At 45.6% G+C, this 26,508-nt stretch overlaps 1 protein-coding gene across 2 annotated transcripts in view; it reads right to left on the minus strand.

Moving 5' to 3' along the window:
* Positions 1 to 26,508, minus strand: part of Cdh5 (cadherin 5) — a 41,278-nt gene that overhangs the window by 5,091 nt on the left and 9,679 nt on the right. The window contains exons 1-10 of one of the 2 annotated variants that reach the window (XM_021169928.3): positions 26,409 to 26,496; positions 24,810 to 25,032; positions 12,067 to 12,355; positions 11,153 to 11,269; positions 9,594 to 9,758; positions 8,405 to 8,592; positions 6,648 to 6,898; positions 2,813 to 2,955; positions 1,730 to 1,854; positions 1,282 to 1,390 (exon numbers count right to left, since the gene is read on the minus strand). In XM_021169928.3, the coding sequence (XP_021025587.1) occupies positions 1,282 to 1,390; positions 1,730 to 1,854; positions 2,813 to 2,955; positions 6,648 to 6,898; positions 8,405 to 8,592; positions 9,594 to 9,758; positions 11,153 to 11,269; positions 12,067 to 12,355; positions 24,810 to 25,013 (1,591 nt within the window). In that variant the 5' untranslated portion in view covers positions 25,014 to 25,032; positions 26,409 to 26,496. Of the gene's footprint in view, positions 1 to 1,281; positions 1,391 to 1,729; positions 1,855 to 2,812; positions 2,956 to 6,647; positions 6,899 to 8,404; positions 8,593 to 9,593; positions 9,759 to 11,152; positions 11,270 to 12,066; positions 12,356 to 24,809; positions 25,033 to 26,408; positions 26,497 to 26,508 lie in introns of those variants that run through there. The other variant, XM_021169927.3, reaches the window with a different exon arrangement.

Below are 26,508 nucleotides of genomic sequence, written 5' to 3' on the forward strand. Positions count from 1 at the left end.
CAGCCCCAGACCCTTCCTTTTCATCACAAACACACACACACACACACACACACACACACACACACACACACACACACTGCTGTTGTTGCTGCTGTTGTTCAGTGGCTGTGGGCAAAGGAGAGCTGCTGTGCTTTTTGTAGGTTCCTGGGAGGTTGTAACACCAATGGTTAGAGGACTTAGCCACACAGCCAAAAGCAAAATAGGAGAAATGAGAGACTCTGATATGCAAAACATATATATGCAAATGTCTCTGAGACCAACAGACTTGTTTCCTGTTGCACATGAGATATGTGTTTGGAGTAGCTCCTAAACTTCCCAGTTCTTAGTTTGTTCAGGGTACACAGCAGGAATGGTATTTTTGCAATGATACTTTCTGAGTACTGAGTTGTGTCATTAACTGTCAGCACAGCATGGCTACCTTACTCATTTTGTAGGCCACCGTGTTCATCTTGCTTGATTAGTCTGTGGCTGATGAGTTCACTTCCCCCACTCTCAAGGACCCTGTTCCCCAGTCTTCCCCAAAGATGACACTGGGCTGTTTCAGTACAGGGTCCTCACCATGTCATCAGTAAGGGACAGGGAGATTTCCTTCCATGTTTGGGTGAACAGTTGCTATAGTCATACCTTAGGGTGTATATTTTTTTCTTAGAAAGTAGCAGAGGCTGTGGAAGCCTGGCCACTTTCAGATGGATTAAATCAGCTTAGGGTCATCACTCTAACAAGTGGATCTTCACCAGACCTCTGACTGGCCACTACTGAACTCAGAAGACTCTCTGGGCTTTGATTGGCTGAATAGATGAGCTGTAATAGGCTGTGATTGTTGGGCCAGATCCTGTTCAGGGAACACTTTATGGTAGATACCTCTTCTAGCTGAACTGTAACAAAGCTCATTGCGTTCCCAGGGTTCATGACTTCCTATTTCCAGTTTGGGCTCTTTGGAATGATCTCAGTATTTGAAGGAGCCTTTGGATAGTTTGGACTGAGCTGGCTGCCTGCATCCCTGTATCCATTCTTGTTCCTCTTCAATGACGCCTCTTCAGTGTAATGGTGACCCTCTGTATCATGTCCTATGGACCATGAAGCCTGGCTAGGTGGCTTCAACTACAACATAGACCAACTGTACAATCTATATGGTGAGAATTATACAGAACAACCCATAACTTGAGGGACCCTCTGAAGACCTGTCACCCCATGTTGGTTTAGTGCTTGATCTTAGTGCTTTAAGACTCTTAACTGAAACCCCTGCCCTTCTCAGAGCCAACCGTCTTCTCTGAGGCTTACCGTGGTTGTTTATGAGGGTGAAGTTGCTGTCGTCATTCTTCAGGGCAAACTTGAACTTTGGGTTTACTGGCACCACATCCTTGTCTGTTGCAGAGATCTGTACTACCAGCTGGAATGTGAGAGATGGGGAAATGATCAGTGTGGTTTTGGGGTTCAAGGATGGGTTTAGACATGACCATGGCTGCCTGCTACCGCGGCACTACGGTCTCCCCGAAACTGCTTTGTCTACTACCATCCTGCACTCACTTATCCCTGACCTATTCTTCAGACCCTCCCAGAGCCCCCATTTCTCCTCCTGTAAAATGGGAATAGCATTTTTATTCAGGGTTGTTACGTAGTTACTTAAGCTTAGGAAACTCTAGGTGGATTGGAAAGTTTTCTCCTACGCCATCTACTTGAAAACACACGATCCCCTGGCCCCCACCTTCCCCACTTGAGGCCAACTCACCTTGCCCTGGGCAGCATTCTCACACACTTTAGGTTCATAGGGCTGGGCAAATTCCGGAGGGTTGTCATTCTCATCCAAGACTTCAATGTGAACCTGCACAATGGACTCTTTCCCTACAGGGTTACCTGCAGGGGAGACAGCTTGTTTTCATCCTGGGCCCAGCTGAGGCTGGCCTCAGAAGATATTTAGGTAGACAGTTTTAGGGCAATGTGTGGTGGAAGCCATTTCTGTTTTTCAGGAGGAAAGGCCAAAGATGGTGTTGCTGATGGAAGGAGTGTGGAGGAAGACAACGTATGTGTTGGGGGGTAGCCCTTCATATGGGAAGAAACTTGCTTATAGGAATTCAAGAGTTAACCACCCTCAATTCATCTTAAGAGGTTGTAAAAATAGTAAGTAGATCAAGCAAACAGATACAATTGATTAAAATAATGCAATCGGACACATAATCATATACTCATTTAAGTGATGCTGCCCCCCCCCCCCCAGGAACCCCTAAGGGACCTGGTTGCTGGGAAATTAAACATTATTTTGCTGAGTGATTGTTACAACTCCCTTTGCATCTGTCAGAATTTATACTGATTGTTGTAGAACCTCACAAACTCTACCAGCTTCTTGGCTCTTTCACTGGCGCACACAAAACCAAGTCTCTGTGCACGAAGGAGTGTTTGCTAAGTGTGTTTAACACTAAGAATCATGCAGCATTTGGTCCATGCACAGCCTTCGAGTCTCTCTGCGTTCTCTGGACCAAGCCCTCGGGAAGTCTGCGCGTGGCATGTGCCTTGGCTGAATCTCATCACCGAGATGCCTGAGTAGACTGTTTCATGACAGAGCTTCTTAGACTGTGGTGCGTCGAGTCTAGCATGCCACTCTACTGTTCTGTACTCCTAACAAGGTTGTGGGTGCTCTATAAGATGGTCCTCCAAGGAGCACGTTCAGAAATGGAAGGTCAACATAGCCCAGGCAGAGAATGTTTCCCCGGGGCCTTAGAATACATTTAGAGGTCCAAAATGATGCATCATGTCGATTTTGAAAGAATGTGGGAAAAAGAAGAGCCCAGGTAGCCTGGAAGGTGGATCCACTTACCCCTAGAATCCAGCTCGTTGGCCTCCACAGTCAGGTTATACCAGGAGTAGGTTTCTCTGTCCAGTTCTTTCTCGTTATAGATGTCTCCCTGTTTGGTTATTCGGAAGAATTGGCCTCTGTCACTGGTCTTGCGGATGGAGTACCTGTCCAGGAGAAAGAGCTTCATGCTTCATGGCTCTCCTTGTCCTTTGCTGTTTCTAAAGTCCTCAGCACGACAGAGATTTGATCCCTGTATCCTTCCCCACACCCCTTTCTAACGTTCCCTACACTTACCACCCAGAGTGAGTGGGCCTGCACATGTGCACATGGGCAGGATGATGATGCTCAACCTGAAGGATGTGGTTACCTTACGATTGGATGAGGTACCCGAGATACTCCACCCAGCTGCATTTCAAACTAAGTAAGTAACTTTAAAATCACCTACAACATAGCTGGAGTGTGTGTGTGTGTGTGTGTGTGTGTGTGTGAAGATTGTGGCTACTACTGAAAAGCCATGACAAAGAAAGAAGATGTAATACCAAATATAATACTTTTTTGATAGGAAGAAGGGCTGAGTCTACAGATTAAGTGATATTTGGTCATAACTATAAAAATATAGCAATAATTAGGTGTATGCTGATAGCCCTTTGAATGTCCCAGCAGTGTGAGGAAACTGAAGGGTTCAGACTCTCATGAAAAAAGAGCAGATTCCCTAAAAAGAAAGGGAAATTAGACCCACTCCAGATGTTCCCACAAAGATGAATGCTAGAACACACTGGGTGGAGCTTTTGAAGAGAAGTCTCTATGACCTGAAGATTGCACAAGTACAGCCAAGAGTCATTAAAATTAAAAGGCAAAGGATGATTGTGTGTGTGTGTGTGTGTGTGTGTGTGTGTGTGTGTGCAAATATATCATTATTTGGGAAATACAGCATTCATAAAGGTGGGTTCTGATTATGCAAAGAAAAACTTGTTTTGAAGCTTTAGATGTCCTAATCAAAAGTAGAAACTTTGTTTGGGAGGAGCTGAAATGAAGTTGCTGGGGCATGTGTGATCCATGCTTTTCACTAGGAAACATTTGAGATTCTGTAGACAGAAGCAAATCTGCGGTCAAATGTCTATGAGGGGGGAAAAGGAGGGTTCTAGCAGAGCTGAGGGGCAGGAGGAAGCCTGTCCCATTTGAGAAATAGGAAATACAGAACAAAGCAAGCTAGATCAAGCCCAGCACAGAGGATGAAATCAGCAAGCAGGCTGAACACAAACTATCTCTGCTGAGATTAAAAAGCCAGCCCGACTGTGTGCTGCTTTTAAAGTCATGCAATCTAGAAAAGTCAGAGGTAAAAGCTAGAGAATTTATCAAACAGAGATAACATGTGAACAGGATGGGCAAGTTTAATATCATATGGCGTGGCACTGAGGACCAAAAGCATAAGAAGAACAAACTAGCTGATTTCACAGGGTTGCAAAATTGCGGGTCCTGAGCTCAGCTGTGGAGCACCGGCTTCGTGTGCGCAGACCCTGGCTTCTATCCCTTGCACTGGAAAAGGAAGTTATAAGACATTAATGAAGGTAAAACAGTGGTAAATCTTAGTTAACTGGACAGGAAAATTAATATACATAAAAAGAAGTACTGGTATTTCAGTCAAAATGGGTGCAACACAACTGTATTATATCACAGAACATTTTAGACCACCCTCCTAATCCCCACAGTACTTGTACAAGAAAACCAAACCAAACAATCTCAAGTTAATAAAGTCTCCAACCAAAGAAACAGCTAAGATTATAATTATACATCCTATGGAATAGATGACAGTGAAAACGGGTCCTCAAATGTGTGAGATAGACCCAGATGGGAAAAGGTTTGCTTTGTTCTCAACAAGAAGACCTAATACTGCTAGGCCTGGTGATGCAGGCCTGCAATTCCAGGAAGCTGAGGCAGAATCTCAAGGTCTGCCTGGTCTATAGATTGAGTTCATGGCTAGAATGGACCGCTTAATGAGACCCTGTCTGAAATAGGGCAGCGGGGCGCAGGGGAGGTAACAGAAGCCTGGGGATGTGACCCGAGAGGTAGGGTGCTTGGGAGGCTCTTGACCAATGCTAGGATTGTAAATAAACAAAGACTTTCCAAAATCGATATATAAAATCAATTCTTGGGCCATCAAAATGGCTCAGTGGGCCAGTACCTATGGCTAAGCCTGATAACCGAGTTCTAATCCCTGGGTCTCACATGGTCCAAGGAGAGAACTGACTCCCCTAAGTGACCTCTGACCTCCACATTTGTGCTGTGGCATGCACCACCCCTTACACACAGAATAAATAAAGAAATAAAAGAGTAACCAGATAAAAATACCTCATTAGGATATACATTTTTTTAAAACTATATTACAATTATTCTTGTGAAGTCAAGTGTGGTGGAATGTACCCTGTAGTTTCAGGACTAAAGATGTAGAGATAGGATTACAGCAGTTCAAGTTGGGACTGCATAGACCCTATCTTTTTGAAAGAAAGAAAGAAAGAAAGAAAGAGAGAGAGAAAGAAAGAAAGAAAGAGAGAGAGAGAGAGAAAGAAAAATACTCATATGTAAGAATGGTCATTTCAGATTAGGTAAGAGAGAGAGAGAGAGAGAGAGAGAGAGAGGTTCTTGTTAGATTAAAACTCAGGAGAAAGCTCTTTCATTAAAGCAGAGCATCACAGAGGAACAGGTAGAGTGGGGAATTCAGAGGTAGGGCCAAGTCTATGTAAGAACTTAAATATATAACCACAATGGGGAAATAATGATGTTTAGTCAACAGGCCTGACACAGCTGGCTTCATGTGTAGGATAAAATCAGATTGGATTGAATTCATGCTTACTACTAACTATTATGTGACTCCAGGAAGTCTGAGCAGATCTACATATTTCCTTTGTTCCAGAGGGTAAAGGAAGGATATCTAGTTAAGATAGAGGAACAAGGCCATGGTGCTGAATGTCTCGTTCCACACCCTCCAAGGTCCACGTATTAGAAACTGTATCCACAGATGCATGTATTTGTGGTATTGGAAGATTAGGCTTGGGAGGCGGTGATTGCAATTAGGATTAGGTCATGAGGATGGGGCCCCCATGGTGGATTAGTGGCTTTATAAGAAGATGAAGAAAGACCTACACTGCCAAGCTCATTAGGTCTCCCCATGTTGCGGCAAGCAAGACCTCATTAGATGGCAATCAGGTGCTGGCACTGTGCCCTTGGATTTCCAAGCCTTTAGACCCTTAAGATAAATAGAGCTCTGCGGTTCATAAATTATCCAGCCCATGCTACGAAGTTGTAGCAATGGAAAACGAGCTAGGATTGACGGACTGTGCAGAACACGATCCAAAGCAAATGACAGCAAAACCACAAATGGGAACAAGGAACGCAGCATCTTTGCATCAGTTGGTTCATGTGGCCGTGAAGGAAAGAATACTCAGCCCACTTGAGGACCAGGTGGGAGCGGGAACTACCATAGATCTCTTTATAGAAGTGTGTGGTTTCAGCAAGTGAAATTAACACTCTGGCTTTGTGTCTTGGGAGAAACATCTCGAAACTATTTTTTGGTGACAGGGCTTCAGATAAGCCATTCCTGCTTGATGACCTCATTAGACAGGAGCTATGTGAGTCAAGGTCTAAAGTCCTTTAAAGAACAGAGGATGACCTGGACCAGACAAGATAGACAAGACAGGAGCTGGCGGGAGAAGGGTATGAGTGGAAAGAGCCAGGGTCTAGCCTCAGCATCTTTCCATGGAGGTTCTGCGAGACAGTGTCCTCCCGTGAGCCTTGATCTCAGACCATCAGGCATAAGAATGCCCATGGCATTATCACCTCATGCCCACCACTTCCCTACCCGATGCTGCGCTGAGCCTTGTCAGGGTCTTTGGCCACCACAGTGCCAATCAGAGGTTTCTTCTGGTTTTCTGGCAGCTTGAAGTGGTAGAAGTGTTGCTGGAAGACAGGGGGCTCATCCACGTCTAGGACGTTGATGGTGACCTTGGCTTTGTTTTTCCCTGACGTGCTGCTCAGGTGTTCGTATCGGATAGTGGGGTCTGTGGCCTCAATGTAGAATGTGTACTGCTGGATGACTTCATAGTCCAGGGACTGCATAGGTGAGAAGTATGGTGACTGACATTAGCGCTTTTTGTTATACCGGCCCGGCCTCTGTACCTGGTCCTGTTCTATGAATCAAGGACACACCCAGGCCCAGTCCTCCTCTCAAGAGGGCAATGACCTAGTGGTTCTATTCAAAGGTAGTACCTTTCCTGGTTTTGAGAAGTCAAGAGACTCCTCCTGGGTTTGTCTGCCTAGCAATTTTTCTTCCTTTTCATCCTGAGGGAGGGGTAGCAGTTGGCTATTGAGCAGGTGGTAAGAGACCCTCTCAGAAAGCACTCTAGATAGAGGCAACACCTTCTTCTCTGGCATTATTCTGCAGCCGTGGATATACCAGTTACATTTTTTTGTTGTTGTTGCTGTTGTTTGTATGTCTATCTTCCCTACTGTCTGAGAGCTTTGTGGACTCTGGTGGCTGTCTGTGTGTTCTCAGTCCTCTACCTGAAAATCCTGGAAGCGTGAAAGCTCCTCTCCCTCTTCTGGATTCAGTCGATCAGACCATTTGCTGCCTGCAGCAGCCACTGTCCATGGCTACTTGTGCCCTCAGGTATACATTCTTTACATATATGATGATAGATTTCTTTTATTTTTTTCCCCAGTTCCAAAGTCTTGATTGTTTTAGAAAAGATGACCCATCCTGTCAGTATGATAGATTTCTATTGTTGGGACACAGGGAGTTAATACTGGTAAGTTTTTAAGTGTCAACTTGCTGTTTAATCTGAAATCACCTAGAAGGGAACCTCAATTGAGGAATTGCCTAGATCATGTTACATATGGGCTTGTTTGTGGGGGGTTATCTTGATTGTTAATTAGTGTAGGAAGGCCCAACCCATTGTGGGGAGCACCATTCCCTAGGCCTGGTTCTGAACTGTATGAGAGGAGAAAGCTGACTGACAGCCAAAGCCACAGACAGAAAGCATGAGTGCATCCATTTCCTTCTGCTTTTGACTATGGATGTGATGCGACCAGTTGTCTCAAGTTCCTGCCATTGTGACTTTTCCATAACAATGGACTCAGCTTGGAGTTGTAAATCAAATACACCCCTTTCCAAAGTTGCTTTTGGTCAAGGTTATTTTTATCACAATATGAGAAATGAGACTAGAACAAGTGTTGTGTGTCAGTGCTGCAGGGTTTGTGGCTGCTTACTCCAGAGCCTGATCTTCCTGTGGTAACTCTGAGACATGCTCTATATAGCCCCTATGGGGCTGGGCCCCACTCGAACCTGTCCATCAGTGATTGCCACCTATCCTTGCTCCTGAGGCTTTTAGGGATTACTGCCCAAATAAACATGTCACACCCAAAGTATTGCCTCTATCTCTGGAACAATTCAGGCTGAGACTGTGGGTTACAGTCTCTGTGAGCTCGTGGCCAGCTCTGAGCTGTACCAGAACATTTGCCTTCAATGACCTGTGGCTCAGAAGTGATCCCTGGGCATGTCTTTTGGATACTGCAAACTCCATAGCCCATGAACGGGCTCGGTTCTGCAGGTCTACATACCTTCGTGGGTTTGATGATACCCTCGTTACGTTTGGGGTCTGTCTCAATGGTGAAGGTGTCCCTGTACTCGCCCTGCATGATGCTGTACTTGGTCATCCGGTTCTGAGGCTCATCTGGGTCCACAACAGTCAGAAAGCCCAAGGGCTTGCCCACACGGATGTCTTCAGGCACCGAAAATGTGTATGTGGCTGATGTGCATAGGATACCACAAAGAGTTAATGAGAAAGATAAGACAATTGTCTCTTCGTATTATCACACACACACACACACACACACACACACACACACACACACACACACACACCAAGGGTCTTACCCAGGCTAGGCAAGCACTCTATCACTGAACTATACCCCTAACCTTTGGAATTTTGAGATAGAGGCTTGGCTTGCTTTGTAGCCCAGGTTGGGTTTGAACTGGCAAATCTCCTGTCTCTGTCTCTTGAATGCTAGGACCACAGGCATGTGCTGCCCTATCTGGGTATCAAACAGTATTTTGCTACAGAAAACAGGCAAGAAACTGTGATGGTATAATTCTGCGTCCCAAGGTAAGGAGGCCTGCCTTGCCTTTTGTCTGTCTGTCAATCTGGCAGGGAGTTAGCTCCTTCTGTACATTGGAACGTCAATAGATGAGCGAGACAAATCTCACCTTTAGGAAGTAATAGAGCTACTTCAGAACTAGATAATTTGGGAGTCAGCTGAGGCCTGAATTTCCACATAGTTAGTCGGTTCCATGAATGTAGCAACTTACTTCTACTGCCCACTCTCACTGGGGGCACAGGAAAAGCTCTTGACAGACAGTTTCTAAAGGGAAATTCAATTTGTGGGTATGTTTATACCAGGTTGTGGTTGTACCCTATTCTCTGGGATTTTATAGCTGGGCCCTAAGTCTCAGAGGTTCTGCGTGAAATTGCTCCCGTCTCTCAGTGGGACTTGAAGCATTGCAGTGCCATCGGCAGGGCTGTGAATTTTTTTAATTTGGTCTGTGAAGGGACTCATCAGTGGACAGTTGGGTGACCTTGGGAGCAAAGCATTAGGATGCATCGGGGTCTCCCTACTCTGGCTTCAGAGGCTCCCTGGGATATAGCAAGAAGTAGAGGGATTTGGGGCACTTTCTGAAAACTCCCAAGTCACTGAATCTGGATTGTCTCTGCCCCTGTCCACTTAAAGGCCTATGGGGGGAGGGGCTTACATTGAGTAAAGACGGGGAAGTTGTCATTGATGTCCTCCAGTCTGATCATCACAGTGGCTGTGCCTGACTCTCCCCGCAGACCCAGGGCATCTTGTGTTCCCACCACGATCTTGTATTCAGCCTGTTTCTCTCGGTCCAAGTTTTTGATCTTCGTGAAAATGAGTCCTGAAAAGAAGAGTGTCCCAACAGGAATTGTGTTATCTGTGGAGCCTTGAGAAAATCTGAATGCTCAGATCCTTTCAGAAATACACAGGCGACTTCACTATGTATTTGAGATTGGGAACCCCAAACCCACTAACTCCATCCCTTGCCCTGTATGGCTAAAATCTGGCCAAATGTATGGTCCAATATTGTTCCTAGCCAGGGAGAATGTTATATTGAGAAAGACCATACTGCCATTTCCAGGCTCAGAGTGCGATGGATTAGTGATGTCTGCCGTGGTACACATAAACATGATTGGCTGTGCTGTGCTTGATTAATGATGTCTATACTGACATACATGGAAATGACTGCCCTTTTTAGCGCTGAGAGTGCTGTGATAGGTTAGTGATGTATCTCTTGGTGCACATAGGAGTACCAGTGACACTCTGTCTTTGCTCATCTTCTGGAAGACAAGGGTGTCTGGCTTGACTAACTGGCCTTCTTTCTTGCTTCCAGGGTTCGGTACTTACAGCTTTTAAAATTAGACACCAAAGTTGGCCCAAGAAACCTTCTGGACTTGCAGACTTGAATCCTGTGATGAACTGCAACTAAGTAGCATGTAACTACACTTACAGCCCTAACTTAGGCGTATGCTCAGCCAATCATAGTGGCTGTGCTTCAGTTAATCATAGGCTGCCACCTGTTCACAGCTATTCAAGTAAGGCAGACACCCCAGCTGGAACCATCCGAGCTGTTTCTAGACTGCAGGGTTTTTTTTTCTTTTTCTGTACTATAAATAGCACCCAACTATGTGGCAGCCCTGGGGTTTCTCTGAACTTGTTTAGCTTCTGGGGTGTCCCAATTTGTGAACCGTTCTTTGCAAAAATTAAACTTGATAAAGTTTAATTGGTCTAAAGTTTTCCCTCTTAACAAGGCATGGAAAAAAATTCTGTGGCATGGCTGTGCCTATGCGAAATCGAATTCCAACGTCTTGGCTACTTGGCAAGGTAGTGTGAGCATTCCTATCTTCTAGACGAAGGAAGCAAGGCTCTTAGGTGATAGCTAACTTGCGCAAGGGCTGTAGGGCTGAGCAGCAGTTCTGGGTTCAAATCAGATGTCTTTGAACGTGTACAAAAGACTTTCCAACCAGCATGTTCTGTTGAGCCCTGGTCTATGCTTGGGTGAAAAGGCCCCGCTCTTCTTTCTGGACTTGAGGTCCTGCTTTGGGCGCTTGTCTGCTTCCTTCTCCCCTAACCCACTCCAACATGTCTTTATGTGTATTATGAATTCCTTCTCTGGATCAGTGGCTGGTGACACCTATCAGGTTAATGTTCTCTATACATTGGCACCTACAATATTCACGTCCCTCCTCCATCCCTCCAAATGGGTACCCGCCCAAAAGGTTTAGTCATACAGACCAGAATTATCAATGCTGAAATACTCATTTCCTTTCACGATTTGGTACAAGACTGTGGCGTGGCCGGCCACAGTGGGGTCATCTGCATCCACTGCTGTCACACGGATGACAGAGGTCCCTGTGGAGAGAGAGAATTCTGGTATGTCTGCTCATGACTGGCCCTCACCCATTTCCTGGTGGGAGTAGATGGGGGTTCCACTGTTCCTACTGCCCAAGATGAGGGAATGAAGGCTGCCTTGTGCTAGAGGGGCCATCATGAGGACAAAGTGTCAGCCAGAGCAGTCATGAAGCAGGCAGAGAGAACAGGTGGTGTGTGTGTTTGCAGGAGAAATGAAGAAGGGAAGAGGTTTGGGTTTGAGAGAGAAACATAGGTGACGTCTGGGTAGATTTTCATTTTCTGAAAGTATGGATGTGGGATTAGGAAGGGTGTTGCAAAGTTCCCAGAGGGGTTGAGATTCCATTTCTCATCCTTTGGAGTTCTGGGTTTTCTCAAGGAGGTCTGGCTCCATGGCCTTGAGCACAGATCCCAGACAGAAGAGTAGAGAGAGACACACTCTTTGCCTGGACCTTCTGTAAGCAGGATGAAGGCAGGCTGGTATCTCCTAAGCCCATATCTAGGGTGACAGCACACTCTGCAGTCAGGATCAGGGTCTAGGCTATAATGAGAGTCAGTGCTCAGCACATTGTGAAGATTAAAATCCATCTATGATTAGGGTTAGGGTTTAGTTTGGGGCTAGGTCAGAGTTTTGCCTTTAGGGACACATTTTGAAATCATGTAAAGGCACAAGAGAGCATTACAACTATTTCCTTGAGCTTACTGGAGCATGACCCTAAGCATTGAGGTGGCTGATGTGAGAGGTGTCTTCAGGCTGGTGTTGAGGAAGGGAGGAGAGAGAGGGAAGACTAGGTGCATACCTATAGCTGACATCTCTGGCACAGATGCGTTGAATACCTGGTGCGAAAACACAGGCCAATTGTCATTTATATCATGCACCTTGACAGTGAAGCTGGAAGGTTGTTCCAGGTTTTTGTTGGTATTCTTGTCCACAATGAGGGCAGTAAGGAAGTACTCAGAGACTTTCTCCCGGTCTAACCTCTCATAGGCAAGCACATTCCCTGTGTTAGCATCGACTCCGAAGATCTTGCCAGCAAACTCTCCTTGGAGCACATACTTAGCATTCTGGCGGTTCACGTTGGACTTGAGCTGGGGAAGAACAGACAACATGAGCTGAGAATGGGCAGTAGGTGTGCACACATGAGTGTGTGTGCATGCATGCAACAATGCATGCATGTATGCTGACCGTACATAGTGCTCAGTAGAAGTGCTAACTGTGACACCGAAGTTTTAAACAAGAGCTTAGGACTGGTCACCAGTGAGTTCTTCTTCACCAGGTCACTGCAAGCACGGCAGGGATGGGCCTTTCTTAGCTGTGCCCAATGCCTAGAATGGAGCCTACTAATGCACTTGCCACCAGAGAATAAAGAGTGTCTTTCTCCCTAAGAAGACATGGGTTGTTACTATCTCATCTTTAAAATGGGCCCAATTCGATTCCTAAGGCTGATTTACACTAATGGGTACAGCGTCCCACTTGGAAATGAATGCCAGGAAACCTTGGCTTCTCTTGTCCCTTGCAAAAAAAAAAAAAAAAAAAAAAATCGGGACACATGCCAGTGATATACTGGAGCTGGCTTATATCAATATGGCTTTGAAGACTTGGCTAAAATTGGGGAATATTCGTGATCTGGCTGTTAAAATGTGGCCGTATCAAAAAGGAAATTATCTGAATGTACAGTGAAATAAACCATTGTAATAGATGGTCTGTCGACCCCGGATTTGGGCATTTGGAACAAGTCTAGGAGACATGCCTCTGGAGATGGGTGTCTGTTGTCTGTTGTGGTTTTTTTTTGTTTTTTTGTTTTTTTTTTCCTAGAGAGCATTGACAGAAATGAGAGGGTCCACAGTGAATGTGAGTGTCGCCACCTTATGGACTGGATAAGTAAAGCGCTTGCATCCATCTCTTTCTGGTGTCTGACTAGAGATGCTGGTGACGCTATGTCTTCCCCGCCAAGGTGGACTGCACCTTTAAATCTTGAGCCCAGTTAAGCTCTTCCTTCCTGAACTTTTGTTAAGTATTTTGTCACAGCAACATAAATGTGACTCATAGACATATAGGAGAGGCAAAGGCTTAGAGAGACTCAGAATTCATGGTTCTAACCATGTCCTGGCACTTTACCACATTCCTGAGGTCACTGTGTCTTCTGTGGGAGTATGGCGGCAACACTAAATGGCGTAGGACTATGTCCATCTTGTACCAACTCTGCCTTCAGGGATATCACAGCATCAGCTTAAAGGCTGAGTATTTACACTGTGTAGAACTGGTAAGTTCTACACATCTGCACACTCCCTGCAAACCCAGATGTCAGACATTTATCAGCACAGTAAGGATTGGTCCCAGTAAATTTGCTTCTGGAATGATGCATAAAATACTGTCTTCTTGGTGATCATGTCGTGTTAGTCGCTTCTTGGTTACAGTGTCTAACCTGCAGAACAGAACCCCCTGTGAGCTTTATCTTAACTGAGGATGTCCTGTACCTCTCAGAGCATGGAGCTTTTTTTCTTGCATAACACACGCTATTCATAGCTTAAGGGAAAGCAATGTTTGCCTAGTGCCTTACACTGAACATTACTGAGGTAAATAAGAGTAACTGCTAATGGTAAACCCACAAGTCAAAAGATAATAGAAAGTTTGAGTGCTGACTATTCTTATTGGTTTTTACAACCAGAGGATATTCAGTTTATATGTTTATATGTCATGAGTCCAAAATAGTACCTTTCTAGAAGGCTAGAATGACCCTAACAGAATTCCATTTGGAAAAACACAAAAACAGAAATTGGATGCCCACCAGATATCAGACACGCTATGGAACCCATAGATGTCCAAGGCCTCATTCTGGCTCTCAGAACTGAGGCTGACATCTCAGCGGGCAGCGCTTCAGATCAGATGAAACAATACTCTTGTGTGCAGGTGTGCAGTAAGGAGTAGTTAAAAAGGTAGGGGAAGAGAGGGTGGCCAGCAGGTCAAGGACAGTAGTTTCTGGGGAGAAGGAGATTCTAGAAGGGTGTGGACCAATCCTGGGACTCTCTTGAAGTACCCTAGAGTGCAACAATTATTCAATAATTGGAGCCTCTGATGAGGGTGGTGTCAGCTGGATGGAAGGCCAAGAAGCCAGATGGCAGAACCAGAGAGGATTCTGGAAGGTGAAAGAGGAGGGGCATGGAGGAAAGACCCTTCCCCTTGAGTGGGCATTGGGAGGCAGGCAGCAGCTGGGACTGGCAGAGATCCTGGAGCAGGGATTGTGGTGTACAGGGGGCAGGTAACACAAGAAGCCATGTTCCAGCACTGTAACCTGTGGCATGTGGGGATGGTAGGGAATGAAGAAGAGTGGTAGCCTGATACCCTCCCTGTGCAGGGTCCACGGTAAGCTGAGACACTGGTCTTAACCAGGACCTGTGATCCTCATGAAGGCACAGAAGGGATGTGGACTGAACAGTGCAGATGTCATGAGTGCCCTTCTCCCCACAGACCTTCTTTTATGCCTTCCCCTCCTCTGCTCTTTCCTCTCCTTCCCCTCTCCATCGTTTCCTTCTTTCCCTTCCTTCCTTCCTTCCTTCCTTCCTTCCTTCCTTCCTTCCTTCCTTCCTTCCTTCCTCCCTCCCTCCCTCCCTCCCTCCCTCCCTCCCTCCCTCCCTCCCTTCTTTCCTTCTTCCTTATTTCCTTCCTTTGACAAGGTCTGTCTATATAACCCAGGCTGGCCCTGAACTTACCATCTTCCACCAGGATTATAGCATGCACTACCATGATTGACCCAGTTTTATTTAAACAGACGATAGTTTTTATAGCTCTCCTTAGACTTACATCAGTGCACAGAGTTCTTGTGGGCCTGCCTCCCTTCACCTCAGCAGCACACCTTACACTAGTGTGGTCCCTTGTTACAATGGAGGAATTGAATGGGTGAAGTATTATTGATTAACACATAACTGTTTTTGTTTTTCATCTCGTATCTATGTCCCACTCGCCACCCAAGACCACCCAAGATGCCATTTGGTTATGTTTTCATTTTGGTGGTGACAGTTTCTGAGAGTTTATTTTCTGATGACCTTGACAGTTTGTCAGAATGGTGGCAGGGATCCCACTGGATGCTCTTCCATTTAAATTTCTCTGTTTCTCTCACCACTGGAGTATAGTTTTGGCTCTGCCCCTTTCTAATATTATCGTGTTTGGGTGAAATATCGCAATGCCAACAGCTGCCCTGCCCTGGTAGTCTACTCCCAGCTGGCTCCCATTGTCCATCCAGGATTATAAACAAAAGCTCCAGACTTTGACCTTGGTAAACACGCACTTCCTTCAGATTGTGTCCGAAGAGCCAGGAGGGGACCCTTGGAGTCCTGTGTTTGTGTCTTGTACACATTCTTCTTTTAGCCAGGATGGGGATCACGTGCAGTTCCTCTACTCCTCTGACCCCATGTTAGGTCCCAAATAGGTTCTGTCATCATAAGACACAGAACGTCTGCTACCCTTCCGAAGCGTGTCCTGTTTGGCTCTGGCCTCCACTTTCTGATAGCTCTTCCTGACTCATCCTTCAGATATCACCTCATGGCTAACCATTCTCCCCAGAGGATGATTCATGGCCAGTTATCCCATTGGGAAAGCAGTAACTGGACTAATGGTATTTCCCTCTATGACACAGAGCTCACTGTGTAATGCCAGACATGCGTCTTTCCTTCTGACAGGTCAGGGGACAGGATTTACATCATCCAGAAAACAAAAAAAAAAAAAGCCATTCTTGGAAGCCAGACCAACTCGTGTGCCCAGTCATTGGGTTGTTAGTAGACACTTCCCAGACTGCCCCACCTGTTTCCTTTAGCAGGAATTGGGGAGGCCATTCTGGTGCCCTGTCCTGAGACTTGTGCCCTCCCCTCAAAGGCCTTCTTCAGCCTGTTTCTGTATCTTCGCAATACTCCTGTCCACACAGCTTGTGGGGTTCTTTGCTATATGCTGTTTCTCTAGATGTCAGGCTCTCACACTGTCGTCATCGACCCCATGCCCTGTCACGTGCCTAAATGTAGGAGTTGTGAAAAATTTGGCAACCCTGAATAATTTCTTCATGCACAATGACCAAAAATGTAATTCATAATCCAATGAGCGATGGTGTCTGTGGCGGCATTTGCCTGTGTCATATCACGAGATTTCACCACTGCCTTGGTTCTCCACACAGAGCATGTGCGGTAGGAGGTGTTGTGGGTGCACTAAGCATTATGTGTGCTTTCGTACCACATAACACCAATGAGTGACACCTGAGACACTTGGCTCAGATTTAGCACTACTGTATAGACTACAGTATGGACAAAGTTTTCTGTTCTTATAGAAACAGTGATATGATAATATAGGAAATAACCTTTAAACATATATTTATATCATTTTATATTTATATATCCTTATATTTATATTTAATAATATCTTTTTTTTTTGAGACACAGTCTAACTGTGTATCCTTGGCTGTCCTGGAGCTTGTTATGTAGACCACATTGGCCCCAGACTCACAGGATTCACCTGCCTCTGCCTTCCAAGCACTTGGATTAAAGATATATGCCACCATGCCTTGTAAAATAGACTTTTAACATTTCCCTGCCACTCATTCCTCAGCGTATAGGAGTCAACATTAGTGTGTCTTTGAATTGGATTTTGTCAGAACAGTTGATTTAAAAAAATTCTGTTTGAGCTGTTGGCTTGAGTTTCATTAAAAAAATAGTTTAGTGAATTTTATCTTTGAAGACAAGCATTTATAAAATAGTTCTAAACATGCTTCTGCCATCGTGTAATATGTTTTTATGCAAAGCAGCTTTCTTACACTGAGTATCACAGGATCAAAATATTAATCCAGGGTGCCACACCTTCAATACCAGCTCTTAGGAGACAAAGGCAGGCAGATTTTCATGAGCTTGAGATAAGTCTGATCAACAGAGTGAGTTCCAGGCCAGCCAGGGCTAAAAGCAAGACCCTGTTCAAACAGATAGACAATAGGCAAACACATCTATTGTTAAAAACACTGACTCCAACATACTTTGGCCCATCAAATGTTCAGCCAAGTTTTTTTTTTTTTTTGAAATTTTAGTGTGTGTGTGTGTGTGTGTGTGTTAGGGGGAGGTGGTATATGTACACATATAGGTGCATACATGTGGTGGTCAGAGGACAACCTTGGATGTGTCTCTGAGCATTGTCCACCTTTCAGGGGGTATAATATGGTCTCTTATTAGCCTGAAGCTTGCTAAGTAGGCTAGACTGGCTGGTTCACAAGTCCCAGGGATCTTCCTGTCTCTGCCTTCTTAGTCCTGATATTCTAAGCAAGCCCCTCCAGGCCTGCCTTAACAATTACTTATATAAAAATAAGTAAGTATCAATTTCATTATGGTACAAATTCTCTTTCATTTTAATACATGATAGTTACATGTATACCAAAGGATTTTCTAAAAATGAATTTCTTTATGGTTTATTATCAGTCAATGTTGACCTGTATACCTATTTTATATGTCTGTTACATAACAATTCCTTGGGCACAAAGAGATTTGTAAATGGAAGAAGCTTGAGAAGGCCCACGCTAGGCCCAGGCAGAGGGTGCTAAATGATTTCTGGAATGGGCCAGAGAGAAAATAATTTTGGCTTTTTGGATCATAGAGTCTTGGTCACAGAACACTCCGTGCTGCCGTTTATAACATAAAAGCAGCCACGGGCAATCAGCAAACTAATAAATGTGTCTGTGTTCCAATAAAACTTTATTTATAAGACCAGGCAGAGGGCCATATTGGTCTCTGGGAAGAAGTTTCTACATTTCTACTATCCACAAGAGTGGTGAGCACATTTTTGCCCAGTGCTGTCTTCCTAGTGCTCAGTCTAAGGCTTGGAACTGCTCATTCTTCCTCCAGTGCACTGACCTGGTCCTTCTTATAGCTGGGGTATGGATTCAAAGAAGCTGATATGGTGAGACTTCAATGCTGTCAGCTTTCTTCCTCATAGATAGGGCTTAAATGCTTAATCCATCTCCCCCTGACTGCCTGTGAAATCCCACTATGCAGCCATTCCTTTGAATTAGAGTGAGTGATTTTGATGTCCATGACCATTTGACCTGGTGAGAAAGTTCACTGCTCATTAAGATAGTCTCCAAGCTCTTGGGAGAAGGACTTCTGTTGGTTATAATCTAGAGTTGGACAACAAATTCACATACTTTGACACTGCTTCTCCTGAGGTCAGGCCTGGGTCAAACACCTCATGAGTAGGGCTTTTTAACATTTGGGGAGCTGTGTGTAATCGTGGGGAACCTAGCAAGGATAATAGGATAATCTGTGCAAGAAACCTCCACTCCTGCCCCCCATTCTATTTTATTAATGGCCATACCTTGCTATATAGCGCAGGCTGGCCTTGAATTCTTGATCTTTCTGCTTTGGTCTCTTAAAGGCTGGGATTTCATGTTTATACCACTATGCTTGATGAAAAAGTTATTTTGAGGTGGTTCAGAGCCCACAACAACCATGGTTGGCAGACCGTGGCCTGGGTGATCAGTGTTGTCACCCATGTGACTTTATAGAAGCTCACTAAGATCTTTCCTGACTTCTAAAGCAGGAACAGTGAATGTAGCCTTAGCTGATTCTTCCCTTAACTCTGAGCCTTGAGGCCAGGCTGATCTCTTCAGCCTTAGCACAGGGTGGCCTTGTTAGTGACTGCTGCTCTGCAGATCAAAGTGTGGGAGAAAAATGAACCACAATGCTCACGGCTGCTTCTGCTACAGTTACAGCCCTCATCACAACCATTCTCTTCTACTCTCCATCACCAGGGCCATTCACCACCATCAGCAACACATTTCCATAGTTACCACCATTACCACCTTCTCCATCCCCTTTCCCATCACCATCACTGCTTCCACCACCTACTCTGTTATTCTCTGAGACTGTTATTCTCACATCCACTGCCACCGCTGAGCCAACACTACCAACAGCTCTGTAACAGCCTCCACTCCTGTGGTGGTTCGAATAGGAATGGCCAACATAGGCTCATATATTTGGATGCTTAAGGAGTAGCATTAGGGGGTTCGGCTTTGTTGGAGTGGGTGTGGCCTTGTTGGAGGAAGTGTGTCACTGGAGGTGGGCTTTGGGGTTTCAAATGCTCAAGCCAGGCCCAGTCTTTCTCTCTCTCTCCCTCCATCACCTTCCTGTGCCTGTAGATTCAGCTATAGTACCCTTACGTACCTTTCCAGCACCATGTCTGCCTGTATGCTGCTATATTTCCCGCCATGATCATAATGGACTAAATCTCTGCACTGTAAGACAATCCCCAATTAAATGTTTTCATTTATGAGTTACCTTGGTTTACTGTGTCTCTTCACAGCGATAGGATATTGACTGGGACAACTCTCATCTCTCCTTATCCACTAGACTAATATTGTGACTTGAAAGTGAAATGACTCCCAGTGTTTGAACACTTGATTCTCAGCTGGTAGCAGTGTTTCAGAAGGCTGTAGTAGATCCTTGCTGGAGGAAGTAGGTCATTAGAGTGAGCCTTGAGGTTTTACCGAATGGCCTTACTTCCTCTCCATTCTCTGCTTCCTGACTGGAGAACACAATGGAGCCCTCTTCCTCACACTTGACCCATGATGCCTGCCCTGATGCATCCCTTCTTATCCTGTGAGTCAAAGCAAACCCTTCCTCCCTTAAGTTGCTCCTTGTGAGGTTTGTTAAATACAGGACAACCACACTACAATCCAAAGACCCAGAAAAGTTAGATGAAGAGGAAAGGTCTAGGCAGGGAACTTCCTGGGAACGGGAAGTAGAATAGATTTTGTGGATGCACTGGGGGCAAGTGGGGATGGGAACAGGAGGGATCCGGTCAGGGAGGGAGGGATGGAGGGAGAAAGTACAGGGAGAGACTACTGGAATATGTGGGCTTTTAGGGGGTGATGTGGAAACCTAGTAGAGTGGAAACTTCCTGGAAATGATGAGGGTGACCCTAGCGAGGACTCAAACACAAATGACAAATATACACAAACAAAAAAGTCAATGAAATGATACCTAGTGATAATTTTCCATACTCTAGATCTGCGAGTAGCCCAATCGTCATCAGAGAAGCCTCCTCCAGTAGCTGTTGGAAGCAGGTGCAGAGACCCAGAGCCAAACATCAGGTGAAGCTTGGGGAACCCCGCAGAAGAGAGGGAAGGAAGGACTGTAGGAGTCAGAAGGGTCAAGGACACCAGAACCCAGCCCATGGAATCAACTAAACAGGGTTCGTATATGTTCATAGAGACTGAAGTAGCAATCACAAAGCCTGCACGGGGCTGCATTAGCTCCTCTGCATACAGGCTTTGGTCGTTTAGTTTGGAGTTCTTGTAGGACTCCTAGCAGTGGGTATGGGGTTGTCTCTGACTCTCCAGCCTGCTTATGGGAGCCTTTCCCTCCCACTGGGTTGCCTCATCCAGCCTTGATATGAGGGTTTGTGCCTGGCCTTGTTGCATCTTCTTAGGCCATGTTTGGTTGATATCATTGGGAGGCCTGCTCATTTCTGAAGGTAAATGGAGGGGCAGAGGACAGAGGGGTGAGGAGAAGTGGGGGTGGGAGGAGAGAAGGGAGGGGAAGCTGCTGTTGGGATGTATTGTTTGAGAGAAGAATAAAAACAAAGAAACGAAGAAAGAAATGTTGAAATGACTAATACAAGTGTCATCATCAATGTGACAGCCACTACTACCACCATCCATGGTCACATAGGCTCAGTGCCTTGGCCTGTGGAGGGGAAGTATATCCTGGTAGGAGTATGTGGCAGAGGAGACTGGTTCACTAATTATCCAGGAAGCAAAGGGAGAGAGGTGGGTTCACGGTTCCCACGTCTCCATCGCGGGAACATCCCTAGTGACCTCATTTTGCTCCTCAAGATTCCATCATCCTCACTGGGGCCATGGCTGGGGCACATGATCTTTAGGGGACACTGAAGAGCTAAATATAACATTCTGTTTTGATTAATTAGTGTGTGTGTGTGTGTGTGTGTACCTCTGAGGGCAACTTGTGGGAGTTATTTGTTTCTCTCCTTTTACCAAGTGAGGCCTGATGATTAGCCATTAGACTGGACGTGAATGCGTTTGCCTACTGAGTCATCTCTCTGGCTCATACACAAGCGAATGAAACAAACTCATTTTGTATTCACATATGTGAAAGGCAGGTGTACGTGTGTCACAGCACACACACATGCAGAGGTCAGAGGGCCACTCTCGGGATTTCTCTCTATTCTCCTGCCACTCAATCATCAGTGAACTCGAGTTGCCAGACTTGCATAACAGGACACTTATCTGTTGCACCATCTTGACAGCCTGGGAGTAAAGGTGCGTGCCACCATCCAGCTCTCTTTCTTTCTTTTAAAAACAAGTTAATTAGTTAATTGTTTTAAAATTTTATATACATTGGTGTTTAGCCTGCATGTATTTCTGTCTGTGTGAGGGTGTCAGGCCCAGGAAGAGGAGAGTTACAGAGAGTCATGAGCTCCCATATGGGTGCTGGGAATTGAACCAGGGTCCTCTTGGAAGAGCAGCCAGTGCTCTTAACCGCTGAGACATCTCTCCAGCTCCCTCTTGTTCTTTATGTATGATTTTTCATGGCTGTAGTGGCATCACTCCTGTGATGGAAGAAGGTGGTCTGTCTGCAGGGCCAAGTGACTAATGGTACGGAGATATCTGAGTGCAGCAAAGGAGACTTGGTGACACTCTACTGCCATGTTGGCTCTAGCACATTCTGGGTGATTTAGTGGTTGTTCTTTTGTTTTTTGTTTTGTTTTTGTTTTGTTTTTGTTTTTGTTTTTGTTTTTTGAGACAAGGTTTCTCAAAAAACCCCCAGTGGATAACTTGTTTTAAAAAAATGTTTAGTTAAATTTCTGTGTAACCTTCATTTTTATGTGTGCGATTGTTCTGCTTCCATGCATGCACACATGTATGCATGTGCATTACATTTGTGCAGTTCCTGCAGAGGCAGGAAGGTGTCAGACTCCCCAAGATGAGTTAAAGACAGTCTCGGATTGCCACGATAATAATATCCTGGCTCTGACTACTATGGGCTCCTGGTCATCTCAGAACCCCATGAGTCACATCTGTAAGAGTCTGCGCGGTATCGACCTACAGTCCCGGCAATGCTCAGAAGAAGTTTCTTCTGAGTCTGAAGGAAAGGTTCTGAGCCTTTAAGAATAAAGGCTGAGCTGGAGTAAAAGTTTCGTGCTGCAAGATGCAGTGATACAGGACACCCATTCCTGTTTCATAGGGGAGAAATTGTGATGGTTGGTGTTGATTACCAGCTCGACTGGATCTTGAGTCACTTATGAGACAAACCTTACCTGGGAGGGATTATCTACATGAGGATATCTTTGGACATTCCTTTGAGGGATTTCCTTGTTTCTGTTAACTGAGGTGAGAGTACCCTCCCATTTCAAGAGGGATGTTCCCTGGGCAGAGGTCCAGGACTGTATGCAGATGAGAAAGCAAGCCGAATAGGCAATCGTTGCTTTGTTCTTGATGGTGGATGTAATATACCCAGCTGCTTTAACCCCCTGCTGCCTTGGCTTCCTCTTGATGATGGAGCTCACCCTTGAACTATGAGTCAAAGTAAACACTTTCACCCTCAAGTTGCTTTTGTTAGATTTTTTTTAAAAACCACAGCAAATAGAAAGGAAACTAAGACAAGAAAGGAAGAGTTGGACTCACGTAAGAAAACATCAAATCTCATAGTTCCATGTCTAGCAGTCTTGGGCAGAGGGCAGAATGATGTGAGATCCAAAGGGCTTAAGCAGCCTGTCCCGCATGACTTGTTTGATTGAAGTCTCTATGGCATCTCCCTTAATCTGGCTCTATGTCTGCATTTCTGGCATATTTAACTTTTGGGAATCCCCATTAGAGAGTCACCTTCATTCTCCCAGATTGTAGACCACCTACTCAGGGGATGCCTTCATGGACTCCAAACCTACCAAGCTATCTAACTTCCCAGGTTTTCCTTTGAAATTATGGTAGAAGCCTGTGACCTAGCAATTCTTATATCTGCATGCCCAAAAACCAACCTCATGTGAATGATACCCAGGTATAAGGCTGGCTTCAGAAACAGCCAGACTACCTTAGATTGTGAGCTCAGTGGCCTCTGAGTGGCTGACTGGTCAAACACAGGGAAGAGGATCCCAATCCTGTGAAAATGATTCCATAGTCAGTCCTTTGAGAGTAGGGTGTTCTGGTGTTCTCTTCTCAGACAAGTCTGTGGACTGCAGATGAGTGGTGTCCTGCCAATTTCTGAGATACTCTAAAGGCATCTTTGCTATCGTTCTGTTGTAAAGTATTGGGCTTATTTTTAATGCACCAATTTAAAGGCTCACAGCTCACAACTAAGACCTTGCCTTGAGTCTCAAAAGGCTGTGTCGCTTTGAGCCTGTGTGAAGGAAGACCGACATGGAAAACCCACAGCAAAGCTAGTTTGTTCAGCCCATGGTGTGTGGGAGGCAGAACGTGTGTGTGTGTGTGTGTGTGTATATTAGAGTCCCAGTATCACCTTCAACTGCACACTTCTAATGACCTTCCACTATCTCCGACTCCCTATAGCGCCACAGGTTGATAAAATAATTTAGCCTGTGACCTTTGGGAGACATCTTAAGGTCTAAATCATAAACTCTCTCACCTGCTTGTTCAGAGCACTGTTACCATAGCCACCAGTTACTCCCATCGCCTTCTTCTTCTCTATCACTATCGTGGTTACTGTTACCACCACCACCACCATCATTACCACTCTCACCACCGCCATTAATCTCCTCACCTTCCCTGTTAGCATCCACACTATTGGCACCATTACTACTATTGTCAAGGCCAATATTACCAAGAGCGTCACCATTACAATGACCTCACTACCATAACTGCCTTCTTCTTCCCACTTATTATAGCCATGTTGACCATCATTACCATTTTCACCACCACCTTTCTTCACCGTCAACACTGCTACCACCCTTACCGCCACCGCCACCGCCACCGCCACCAGCACCAGCACCAGCACCAGCAGCACCACCATCATCACCATCATCAGTGGCAGCACGAACTCCCTTACTTTCTCCGTCACTATCATCATGATGCTTACCATTACTATCTCATCGTCATTGTCTTTAGTATCTCTCCTTTATTTTCAATGGCATTACCACCATTATTATCACTACCATAAAAACACCTTCACCATTTTCATCTTCACCATCACCTCATCTCAACTGCCATCACAGTTCTCTTCTCTTCTTTACTATCACTACTGTTTCCTCTATGTCTACCATGACCACCACCACTACCATCACCACCATCACCACCACCATTCTCCTCTTCTTCCTCCTCCCCTTCTTTCTCCTCCTCCTCCTCCTTTCTACCATGAATTTTCTCTTTCCTATCACAACTATCACCACGCATGTCACCTTCACCATTATTACCACCCTGTTCTTTGCCTCCTCCCCGCACTCCCCCCCCACCAATGATAACCACTCTTATATTCACCACCATCTTGGCTACATGGCCATGACTATGATCCAGTGTTGATAATGGCCATCACCCTGGAGCCCGAGTCTTACCTTTCCCACATAGTGGGGCAGCGATTCATTTTTTTCTTCATCGATGTGCATTTGATTCCAAATCCAGTCTCTCTTTTGGCGATGGTGGGCAGGTAGCATGTTGGGGGTGTCTATCTGGGGAAAGTTAGGGCCTGCCATTGCTGCCACTGCCAGGAGGCCTAGGAAGGCGCCCAAAGCAGTGGCCAGCTCTGTGAGCCTCTGCATCCTTCCGGGAGGAGCTGATCTGGGGAAAGAGGATAGACACCATCAGGACCCAGTGCCCACTGTCCTATGGAACAAGTGGCTCACTCTAGGAACCAAAGTTTCTTTGTCTCTCTCCTTCTTTATCTGTCACTCAGCTGACACCAGCAGAATGGTAAGCTGGTCTAAGTAGGGAAGGCAAACCCAGAAATGATTTCTCCTTATACCCACATAGGATGATGTGGTAGCAGGTGTTGGGGTATGAGATTCCCCAGGAACCCGGGAAGGATACCTGGAATACTGATGTCCAAGCTCCCAAAGCATCATGGGAGCACTCAGAATAACACTGTTTTATAAAAGAGGGTACTAAGGCACAGAGAGGTTAACTTCAACTGAGAATGAAGCCCCAGCCTCTGACCACACCCAGTCACCTCCAGAGAGTGCTCACTATTTGCCTGGCTCCAGTTCAGGTGCTTTAGACACGCGGTCTCATTTGCTCTACTTTCCAGCCTCCAAGGTTGGTGTAATCGTGACTCTCATTTTACAAATGAACTGAGACACAGAGACACTTAGTAACACCCCCAAATCACCCAGACTGTAAGGGACCAAGCCAAGGCTTGGACTAGGTCTGTGTGCCTCAACATTCCAGCTCTTTCTTGATGCCTTTTGCATCCCAGCAGATTCGCAGCTTCTCTGAGGGAGATTTAATGGCTCCCCTTAAACATCTCCAGGTCATTCCAGCCCGAAAGCTCTTCTGGAATTGTGGTCGTCTTAGGAAGGCTCCTAGGAAATCTCAAATATCTTTTTTTAAAAATTATTTGTGTGTATGTGTCCCACAGAGCCTGGGACAGGGGCACGGGATCCCCTGGAGCTGGGATTACAGATATTACAGACAGTTGTGAGCCGCCATATTGGTGCTAAGACTTGAACCTAGTTCCTCTGCAAGAGCAGCCAGTGCTCTTAAGCCTTGAGCCATTTCTCCAGCCCCAATCCCAAATACCTTAACCCAGACGTTAGCTCCTCACTCTAGAACCCTTAGGTGATGGCCAGGCTACGGGTTGTATTGGGAGGGAGTTGGGAGGAGACCGGGATACAGAGGGCTGACTTCATAATTTGTGGGTCGAGTGTAAGACAGTGTGGGTTTCCTTTTTAAAAAAAAATTAGGAAATTTGAAATAGAGATGAAAGAATTTTAAACTACACAGGGACCCCCTTGAAGCACAGGCTGTGTACTCTGGAAGGCAACCTGTTGGCTTGGAATGGGCATTGCTCAGAGATCAAGTTCTGCCTCTGGTCTAAGTTTTGAGCATGGAAAGTTTCCGGTGCCTTGTGGTGATAGAGACCTCGACAGGTCGTCATCACTGTGGCTTCTAATTCCTGAACTCCCTTGCCACCCACCCAGGGTCCCTGTGTCACTGACCTGCAGTTCCTGGGATGGTATGGGGAATCAGTACGGGTGCCTGGAGAGAGAGGAGGGCTTTCAAGGATCTGGAAGGGGTAGCCTTCTGTTCTGCTATGGA

This window comes from Mus caroli, unplaced genomic scaffold (genome assembly GCF_978045245.1).
Source record: "Mus caroli unplaced genomic scaffold, Mus_caroli_1 scaffold_10, whole genome shotgun sequence".
NCBI lineage: Eukaryota > Metazoa > Chordata > Mammalia > Rodentia > Muridae > Mus > Mus caroli.